At 47.7% G+C, this 10,539-nt stretch overlaps 1 protein-coding gene across 2 annotated transcripts; it reads left to right on the top strand.

Annotated features, from left to right (window-relative positions):
- Positions 1-5,647: 5,647 nt before the first annotated feature.
- Positions 5,648-10,353, top strand: RPS5 (ribosomal protein S5). 2 transcript variants are annotated; one of them, XM_085565186.1, is made up of 7 exons: positions 5,648-5,683; positions 6,353-6,471; positions 7,295-7,400; positions 7,851-8,060; positions 8,613-8,741; positions 8,965-9,063; positions 10,219-10,353. In XM_085565186.1, the coding sequence occupies exons 2-7, from the start codon at positions 6,359-6,361 to the stop codon at positions 10,285-10,287; spliced, it is 726 nt and encodes a 241-aa protein (XP_085421312.1). In that variant the 5' UTR covers positions 5,648-5,683; positions 6,353-6,358; the 3' UTR covers positions 10,288-10,353. The 2 variants fall into 2 exon arrangements, with proteins under 2 accessions (XP_085421312.1, XP_077645099.2); XM_077788973.2 differs by lacking the exon at positions 6,353-6,471.
- The last annotated feature ends 186 nt before the right edge of the window (positions 10,354-10,539 follow it).

Below are 10,539 nucleotides of genomic sequence, written 5' to 3' on the forward strand. Positions count from 1 at the left end.
GGAATTTTGGGGGTCCCAGCGGGGGTTTTGGGGTTCCCAAATGGAAGTTTGGGCGTTCCGGGAGGGGTTTTGGGGTCCCAAAGGGAATTTTGATGGTCTCAGGGGGGTTTTGGGAGGAATTTTGTGGGTCCCGACCAGAATTTTGAGGGCCCTGGGGGTGGGTTTGGGGTCCTGAAGGGAATTTTGAGGTCTCACGAAGTTTTTGGGGGGTCCCAGAAAGAATTTTGGGGACCCTGATGGGAATTTTGGGGCTCCTGGGGCGGGGGGTTTGGGGTCCCGAAGAGAATTTTGGGGGTCTCAGTGGGGTTTTGGGTCTCCCAGGAGGAATTTCAGGGACCCTGATGGGAATTTGGGGTGTCCCAGGGGGGCTTGTGGTGTCCTGGGGAGAATTTTAGGGGTCTCGGGGGTTTTTTGGGAGGAATTTTGGGGGTCCCGAGTGGAATTTTGTGTGTCCTGGGGAGGGTTTGGGGTTCTGACGGGAATTTTGGGGACCTCTGGGAGTTTGTGGGGGGTCCCAGGAGGAATTTCAGGGGTCCTAAAGAGAAATTTGGAGGTCCCAGAAGGTGTTTTGGGGTGACAAATGGAATTTTGGGGGTCCCAGTGGGGTTTTGGGGGTCCTGAAGGGAATTTTGGGCGTCCCAGGGGGGGTTTTGGAGTCCTGGGGAGAATTTTGGGTATCTCAAGAGGTTTTTGGGAGGAATTTTGGGGTCCCAAAGAGAATTTTGTGGGTCCTGGGCAGGGTTTGGGTCCTGAAGTAGAATTTTGGGGTTCTCAGGGGGTTTTCGGGGGTCCCAGGAGGAATTTCAGGGACCCTGATAGGAATTTTGGGGGTCCCAGCGGGGGTTTTCGAGTCCCAAAGGGAATTTTGGCCAACCCAGGGGGAGTTTTGGAGTCCTGGGGAGAATTTTGAGGGTCTCAGGGGGTTTTTGGGTGGAATTTTGGGGGTCCCGAGTGGAATTTTGTGGGTCCTGGGGAGGGTTTGGGGTTCTGAAGGGAATTTTGGGGGTTTCTGGGAGTTTTTGGGGGGTTCCAGTAGGAATTTTGGGGTCCTGAAGGGAAATTTGGGGGTCCCAGGGGGGGTTTTGGGGTCCCAAAGGGAATTTTGGAAGTCCCAGGGGGGATTTTGCGGTCCTGGAGAGGTTTTTGGGTGTCCCAGGGGGCCTTGTGATGTCCTGGAGAGAATTTTGGGGGTCTCAGGGGGTCTTGGGGAGGAATTTTGGGCGTCCCAAGTAGAATTTTGTGGGTCCTGGGGGGGTTTGGGGTCCTCAAGTGGATTTTAGGGGTCTCAGGGGGTTTTTGGGGGTACCTGGAGGAATTTCGGGGACCCTGATGGGAATTTTGGGAGTCCCAGGGGGGGTTTTGGGGTCCTGAAGGGAATTTTGGGAGTCACAGGGGGGGTTTTGGAGTCCTGGGGAGAATTTTGGGGGTCCCGGGTAGAATTTTGGGGGTCCTGGGGAGGTTTTATGGTCCTGAAGTGAATTTTGGAGTCTCTGGGAGTTTTTGGGGGGTCCCAAGAGGAATTTTGGGGACCCCGATGGGAATTTTGGGGGTCCCAGGAGGGTTTTGGTGTCCCGAAGGGAATTTTGGGAGTCCCAGGGGGGGTTTTGGAGTCCTGGGGAGAATTTTGATGGTCTCAGGGTTTTTTTGGGAGGAATTTCGGGGGTCCTGAGTAGAATTTTGGGGGTTCTCGGGGTGGGTTTGGGGTCCTGAAGGAAACTTTGGGGGTCTCAAGGAGTTTTGGGGGGTCCCAGGAGGAATTTCGGGGACTCTGATGGGAATTTTTAGGGGTCCCAGGGGGGGTTTTGGAGTCCCGAAGGGAATTTTGGGTGTTCCAGGGGGGGTTTTGGAGTCCTGGGTGGAATTTTGAGGGTCCTGGGGGTGCGTTTGGGGTTCTGAAGGGAATTTTGGGGTCTCACAAAGTCTTTGGGGGGTCCCAGGAGGAATTTCGGGGACCCTGATGGGAATTTTGGGGGTCTCAGGGGGTTTTGGGGGGTCCCATGAGGACTTTCGGGGTCCTGAAGGGAATTTTGGGGTGTCAAGGAGTTTTGGGGGGTCCCAGGAGGAATTTCAGGGACCCTGATGGGAATTTTGAGGGGTCCCAGGGGGGGTTTTGGAGTCCTGGGGAGAATTTTGAGGGTCTCAGGGTTTTTTTGGGAGGAATTTTGGGGGTCCCGAGTAGAATTTTGTGGGTTCTGGGGAGGGTTTGGGGTTCTGAAGGGAATTTTGGGGGTCTCTGGAAGTATTTGGGGGGTCCCAGGAGGAATTTTGGGGTCCTGAAGGGAATTTTGGGGGTCCCAGGGGGGGTTTTGGGGTCCTGAAGGGAATTTTGAGCGTCCCAGGGGGTTTTTGGGAGGAATTTTGGGAGTCCCGGGTATAATATTGTGGGTCCCAGGGGGGGTTTTGGGGTCGCAAAGGGAATTTTGGGAGTCCCGGGGGGGGGTTTGAGTCCTGGGGGGGGAATTTTCAGGGTCTCAGGGTTTTTTTGGGAGGAATTTTGGGGGTCCCGAGTAGAATTTTGTGGGTTCTGGGGAGGGTTTGGGGTTCTGAAGGGAATTTTGGGGGTCCCAGGGGGGGTTTTGGGGTCCCAATGGGAATTTTGGGAGGCACAAGGGAAGTTTTGGGGTCCTGAAAGGAAATTTTGGGCCTCCCAGGGGGTTTTGGGGAGGAATTTTGGGGGTCCCGGGTAGAATTTTAGGGATCCCACGGGGGTGGGTTGGGGTCCTGAAGGGAATTTTAGGGGTTTTTGGGGGTCCCAGGAAGAATTTCAGGGACCCTGATACGTTTTTTTTTGGGTCCCAGGGGGGTTTTGGAGTCCTGGGGATAATTTTGGGTGTCCCAGGGGGTTTTTGGGAGGAATTTTGGGGGTCCCGTGTAGAATTTTGGGAGTCCCAGGGGGGAGTTGGGTTTCTGAAGAGAATTTTGGGGGTCTCTGGGAGTTTTTGGAGGGTCCCATGAGGACTTTTGGGGTCCCTGATGGGAATTTTGGGGGTCCTAGGGGGAGTTTTGTAGTCCTGCAGAGGATTTTGGGGGTCTCAGGGGGTTTTTGGGAGGAATTTTGGGGGTCCCGGGTAGAATTTTGTGGATCTTAGGGGGGGTTTGGGGTCCTGAAGGGAATTTTGGGCATCCCAGGGGGTTTTTGGGGGTCCCAGGAGGAATTTCCGGGTCCTGAAGGGAATTCTGGGGCTCCCAGGGGGGTTTTGGGGTCCCAAATGGAATTTTAGGCATTCCAGGGAGAGGTTTGGAGTCCTGGGGAGAATTTTGAGGGTCCCCGGGGGTTTTTGGGGGGAATTTTGGAGGTCCCGAGTAGAATTTTTAGGGTCCTGGGGGAGGTTTTGGGGTCCTGAAAAGAATTTTGGGGGTCTCACAAAGTTTTTGGGGGTCCCAGAAATAATTTTGGTGACCCTGATGGGAATTTTGGGGGTCTCAGGGGGTTTTGGGGGGTCCCATGAGGAATTTTGGCGTCTTGAAGGGAATTTTGGGGTCTCAAAGAGTTTTGGGGGCTTCCCAGGAGGAATTTTGGGGACCCTGATGGGAATTTTGGGTGTCCCAGGGGGGTTTTCGGGGTTCTGAAGGGAATTTTGAGGGTCCCAGGGGGGTGTTCTGGGTCCCGAAGGGAATTTTGTGGGTCCCAGGGGGGTTTTTGGGGTCCGTAAGGGAATTTTGGGGGTCCCGGGGCCGTCCCGGTGGTTTTGGGGTCGCGCTGGCTGCGGGGCTGCAGTACCGCCCTGTGTCCACAAGGTGGCAGCACTTGTCAAGTGAGTCCGCGACAAGATGGCGGTCCGTGGGGACCTTGATGGTGACAGGCGTTTTTTGCCGATGCCTGTCGGCTCCCACCAAAAACCCGCACGCTCGCGGCGCTCCTGACCCCACAGCCCGTGTGCACGGCATCGTAACCGCCGCGGAAAATCCCGTCGGGGGGCGCCGGCGGTGCGGGCAATTCAGGCGGTGTAAAAAACAGACACGGGTCCTCGAATTTCAACGTCCTCGTTTTCGCGCCCTCTCGAGAAGGTCAAGCGAGTCCGCGCCACGCCACTCCCAAGATGGCGGCCGCGGGCGGCGGGCTGCAGTGCCGCTCTCTGCCCACACGGTGGCAGCACTGCGCCGTCAGCAGCGAATGCCCCAAAGATCCGCGCGGGAAAGAACGGAACAAAAAACCTGCCTCGGACCCGATAGGAACCGAAAGAAAAAACCTTTCCTCTTAAACTGCATTTCAATAGAGTTTATTTTTACATTTTTCACATTTATATTCACATTCGGATTTATAATGTATATTGATATATAATTGTATTTTCATAATTCCTTACATTTATTCCACTTATTATATTTTACTATATTTTATATTTTTATACATATCTTAATAGATTGCTTACATATTTCTATAGTTAGATTTAGAGTTCTAAAAGGTTTATATTGCTTAAAATAAAACCCTGCCTCTATCCAAGTAAAAATCTTAAAAAAAAATCTTTATTTAAACTCCGTTTAAATTTATTTCTATTTTTCGCATTTATAGTCAAATTTACATTTTAAATGTAGATTGATGTATGGTGTTATTCATAGTCTATCTCTGCCTAATACTATTTTTATTTCTATTTTATATTTTTATATATATATGTATACACTGAATTTATATTTCCGTATTTAGAATGATATCAAAATAAAATGTATATTCATACTTTTTCCACTAAAGTCCTCCGTCTAACCAAATAAAAACAATAAAAAAGCCGTTTCTATAAACTATATAAATAATATTGTGGGTTCTTTGGTAATTTTGTTTTTTTGTTTGTTTGGGGTTTTTTTGCGAATTTTTGGGAAAATTTGGGGATTTCTGGGGAGGGGATTTTTCAGATTTTTTTTTTTTTTTTTTTTTTTTAACATTCGGGCAGGTTTAGGGGATTTTAGGGATTATTTGGGATTTTGGGGGTGTTTTTAGTCTGTCCTGAGAATTTTTTTTAATTTTGGGGGATTTTTAATTGAGATTTCAGGAATTTGGGATGGATTCTTTGGGAGATTCGGAAAATTCTTGGGAAGTAATTTTATTTTTATGGGATTTGGGGAGGTTTGGGGCGATTTTTGGTTGATTTTTAGGGCATTTTTTAGGGACTTTGGGGTGGATTTTTGGGAGGATTTTTTTTTAGTGGGATTTTTGGGACGAATTTTGGGGGATTTGGGGTGCGGAGGGGACTTGGGGGGACTTGGGACTTTTGGGGTCCCCTAAATAGCCGAAAAGGTGGTCCCCCGTAAATCTGCCTAGAAACCCCTGACGTCACGCGCACTGCGAGCTGTGATTTGTCAGTGTGCCTCGCCCTCGTCCAATGAGTGCTCTCCCCTTCTTCGTCCACGCGTAAGTGGCCATTTCCCCTCCGCGTGTCCCTCCAGGCCTGCGTGTCTCTTTTTGTCCCCTCATTTCCCCCTTTTTGTCCCCTCTTTGTCACCTCCGCGCGCATTTTTAGCCCCTTAAAACCAACCCCGGCGGCCTTTGAGGCGGATTCCCGTAACGAACATGGCGGCTGCGCCGTAACATCGCCACGGCGCATGCGCCACACACGCACCGAGGGTGGAAGCGTGTTCGGTGCCGTACAGTGAAACTGCGCATGCGTTACGTAAACGGAGGCGTCCCGGTATATAAGCGGCCGGGAAGCCCCGTAGCGCTCTTTTGCTGGGTCGGAGGAGAAGCGGCCGCCATGTGAGGCGATGGGGGGGGCGCGGGAAAAGCGGGAATTTCCAGAGAAAAGAGGGAATTTCCTGGGAAAAACGAGCATTGTGAGGGGAGAAATGGAGTTTGGGAGGGGGAATGGGGATGGGGAAGGCAGCGGGGTGGGAATTTGGGCGGTGAAGGCCGGGAAAGGGGGGAAGTGGGGCTGGGAGCGCGGGGAGGGGGGGGCGATCACGGATTTATAAAGTTTAATTTTAAATTAAAGGTCTGGGGTGCGGCTGCTGGGATTTGGGGAGGGAAAGGGGGATGTGGAAAAGGTGGAGGGGGAAATAGGATTTAGAGTGGGGAAAAGGAGGGAAAAAAAGGGGAATAAGAGCCGGAAAAAAGGAAAAACGGGGGGAAAATAGGAAAAAAGCTCCATAATGGGGAAGAAATTACTCGGAGGAGGAAAAGATGTTTCCTTGGGTTTTTTCCCACTTTTCACCGCTTTTCCCCCCACATTTTTCCCTTTTCCCACATTTTTCCTCATTTCCCCCCCCATATTTTTCCTCTCTTTTTCATACATTTTCCCTCGCTTTTTTCCCCACTTTTTCTTCCCCTTTCCCCCGTATTTTTCCCATTTTCCCCACTGTGAAAAATGCTTATTCTGTGATTGGTTTTTTGCAAATGTTATAATAAATATTGTATGTGTAATGTTAGAAAGTCATGCTGTCAATTTTTCTAAGTAGTGTGATAAATGTCATTTTAAGTCACAACACAATGTTAAAACAGAAACTCTGCGACATAAATTTTGTTACAGATTTAAGTGGAAAAATAAAGTAATCAAAAAACTCTTTACACAGAAATGTTAACAGAGGAGGCCCATAAAAAGTGACTATTTCCTTATTAAAAAAAACATTCTTCTGCTTTCTCTCCGTCTTTTTTAAACTGTTAAAATTAAAAAAAAGCTAACAAAAACTAAAAATGTTTTTAATTTACAAAAAGTTTAGGGATGAAATATGAAATATAAATACACAACAAACTATTACTTTTACGGGTATTTATTTGTTCACAAAGTACATTTTTTGTAATTCACTGTCCAAAACCATCCAAATGTTCATAATCCTTTGCTTTTTATTGTCTTGTAATTGTCCTAGCCTTAAATTTTGTTATTCTATTTATATTGCTGTTTTTATAACCATTTTATTATTTTTTAAGTTTTAAAAACTGATTGGCGTTTTTCATACCACTTTTCCCCAGTTTTTCACCCCTTTTTTCCCACATTTTCTTCCCTTTTTTCTACATTTTTCCCTTACTTTCCCCCATATTCCCTCCTACTTTTCCTGAGTTTTTCTCACATTTTTCTTCTTTTTCTCATTTTCCCCATTTTTTCCTCCTTTTTCCCATATTTTTTCTCAGTTTTCCCTATTTTCCTCCCACTTTTTCCCACTTTTTTTTCCCATGCTTTTCCCCATTTATCCTCGCCTTTCCCCCCACATTTTTCTCCTCAGTTCTTACTTTTCCCCACATTTTTCCCCCCATATTTTCTCCTACTTTTCCCCACATTTCCCCCCCTTTCTCCCTTATTTTCCCCACATTTTCTGACACTTTTTCCCCATTTTCTCCCACTTTTTTTGCACATTTTTCCCATTTTTTCCCCAGCATGACAGACTGGGAGACGGCTCCTGCAGTGACGGAGACCCCGGACATCAAATTGTTTGGGAAGTGGAGCACGGATGACGTGCAGATCAACGACATCTCCCTGCAGGTGGGCTGCTGGAATTCCTGGGTTTCCAGGGGAAACGGGCTGGAATTCCGAGGTTTCTGGGGCTGGAATTCGAAGGTTTCCATGGGAATCTGGGGCTGGAATTCCTGGAGTTCTGGAGAGAATTTGGGGCTGGGGTTCCTGGCGTTCTGGAGGGAATTCAGGTGGTAATTCCTGGAATTCTGGAGGGAATTTGGGGCTGGAATTCTCACTTTTCCATGGGAATTTGGGGCTGAAATTCCCACTTTTCCATGGGAATCTGGAGCTGGAATTCCAGAGGGAACCTGGGGCTGGTGTTAAATTTCCTGCAGGTGGAAATTCTGGGTGATTTTTTTTTCCCCCCTGTCGTTATACAGAGATAAAAATCTGAGTTATTGTGGGATTTGGGCTGGGATTTTGGGGGTTTTGGGCTCGGAATCACAAACCCAATCCCGGAACTCGGGAATTTTTTAGGATTACATCGCGGTGAAGGAGAAGTACGCGAAGTACCTGCCGCACTCGGCCGGGCGCTACGCGGCCAAGCGCTTCCGCAAGGCGCAGTGCCCCATCGTGGAGCGCCTCACCAACTCCATGATGATGCACGGCCGCAACAACGGCAAGAAGCTGATGACCGTCAGGATCGTCAAGCACGCCTTCGAGATCATCCACCTGCTCACCGGGGAGGTGGGGAGATCCCGGGAAAACGGGGGAAATCCCGGGAAAAACGGGAAAATTCCCGGGAAAAACGGGAAAATTCCCGGGAAAAACGGGGTCAGAATCGGGTTTTTAGGGGGGAAAACGAGATTAAAAAGGGCACGGCTCCGAGATCATCCACCTGCTCACCGGAGAGGTGGGGAGCCCTGAGAAATGGGGAAAATGCTGGGGGAAATGGGGGAAATTCCAGGAAAAACGGGGCAGAAATGGGGTTTTTAGGGGGGAAAGTGAGATTAAAAAGGGTATGGGTTGGTGATCATCCATCTGTTCACTGGGATGGTGGGCAATCCCAAAACATGGGGAAAAATCCGGGAATTTGGTGAAAAAACAGGAAAAAAAAGGGGTTTGGGGGAAAAAAAATTGAGGTTTTGGGGGGGAAATGGGGTTTTCAGGAGGAAAAATGGGGGGAATCTTGGATTTTTAGGGAATAACGTGATTCGGGGATGGATGTTTTGGGATTTTCTCATGAATTCCCATGGGATTTTTTTGGGAATTCCTTGCCAACGTTTTCCCTGTTTCCAGAACCCCCTGCAGGTGCTGGTGAATGCCATCATCAACTCGGGGCCGCGCGAGGATTCCACGCGGATCGGCCGCGCCGGCACCGTGCGCCGGCAGGCCGTGGACGTGTCCCCGCTGCGCCGGGTCAACCAGGTGCCTCCGAATTCCCAAATTTCCCTTCATTCCCAAATTTCCTCCTTCTCTCCCCTTTTTTCCCCACTTTTTCCCATTTTTTTCTCATTTTTTCCTGGTTTTTTCCCCCCAAAATTGCCATTTCTTAACCCAAATTTCCCCGAATTGCCATTTTTTTATCCCAAATCCCCCTTTCCTACCCCAGAATTCCTGTTTCTATCCCGAATTCCCGTTTTTCTCCCAGGCCATCTGGCTGCTGTGCACGGGCGCTCGCGAGGCCGCCTTCCGCAACATCAAAACCATCGCCGAGTGCTTGGCCGACGAGCTCATCAACGCCGCCAAGGTGGGACTCCCAAAATTCCCAAATCCCACCCACCATTCCCAAATTTCCACCCAAAATCCCACCCACGATTCCACCCATGATTCCCAAATTTCCACCCAAAATCCCACCCACGATTCCACCCACGATTCCCAAATCCCACCCAAAATCCAACCCACAATTCCACCCACAATTCCCAAATTTCCACCCAAAATTCCACCCACAATTCCATCCACAATTCCCAAATTTCCACTCACAATTCCATCCACAGTTCCACCCACAATTCCCAAATTTCCACTCACAATTCCATCCACAGTTCCACCCACAGGTCTCAAAATCCCATCCAAAACTCCCAACTTTCCCCCAAAATCCCACCCACAATTCCCCCAAATCCCCTCTCCTGCTTTCCCCAATTTTTTCCCTTTTTACCTGTTTTTTTTTTCCAGTTTTTTTGCATTTTCCTCGGGTCTTTTTCTATTTTTTCCTGATGTTTTTTCTCCTCTTTGTCCCAATTTTTTCTCTTTTTCCCATTTTTTTTTATTTCTCTGCTAATTTTTTTTGTTTTCCCCATTTTTTCTCTTTCCCTCCTTTTTCTCCCCTTTTTCTTCTTTTTCCTCCCTTTTTTCTCTTTTTTGGTTTTCCCCATTTTCCCTGATTCTTTCCCATTTTCTTCATTTTCCGCCCTTTTTTCTCTTTTGTTCTCCAATTTTCTTCTTTTTCCCAATTTTCCTTGATGTTTTCCCATTTTTTGTCATTTTTCCTGGAGTTTTCACTGTTTTTCTTATTTTTTATTATTTTCCCTTTTTTTCACATTTTTTTCTCCTTTCCCCCCCTTTTTCCTCCTGGGTTTTCTGTTTTGTTTTGTTTTTCTTATTTTCCACATTTTTCCCATTTTCCCTCCTTTTCCCCCATTTTCTCTTTATTCTCCTGGCTTTTTTTTTCCCCATTTTCCTCATTTTTCCTATATTTCCTCTTTTTCCCCTCCCTATTTTCCTCCTGTTTTTTTCCCTTTTTTTTTTTCAATTTTTCCTGAGTATTCCTCCTCTTTTTAAAATTTTTCCTGTTTTTTTTTTCCCCTTTTTTACACTTTTTTTTTTTTTTTTCATTTTCCCTTTTTTACACATTTTTCGGGTTTTTTCCCATTTTTCTCAATTTTCTCTCATTTTTTCCCTTTCCCAGGGCTCCTCCAACTCCTATGCCATCAAGAAGAAAGACGAGCTGGAGCGCGTGGCCAAATCCAACCGCTGAAATTCCCACAAAAATCCCCAAAAATTCAAATAAAATCCAAGGGTTTGGAAGCCCGAACATCCAGAAGGCTCCGCAGGCTGAATTTGGGGGAGAATTTTGGGAACATTTGGGGGGAATTTTGGGGGATATTTGGGGAATATTTTATAATTCTGGGGGGGAAAATTGGGAATATTTTGGGATTGTTTGGAATATTTTGGGATTTTGGGAAATTGGGAGTATAATTTGGAATTTTTAAGGGATTTGGGGAATATT

Source organism: Lonchura striata, chromosome 35 (assembly GCF_050655825.1).
Source record: "Lonchura striata isolate lonStrDom1 chromosome 35, ASM5065582v1, whole genome shotgun sequence".
Taxonomy (NCBI): Eukaryota; Metazoa; Chordata; class Aves; order Passeriformes; family Estrildidae; genus Lonchura; species Lonchura striata.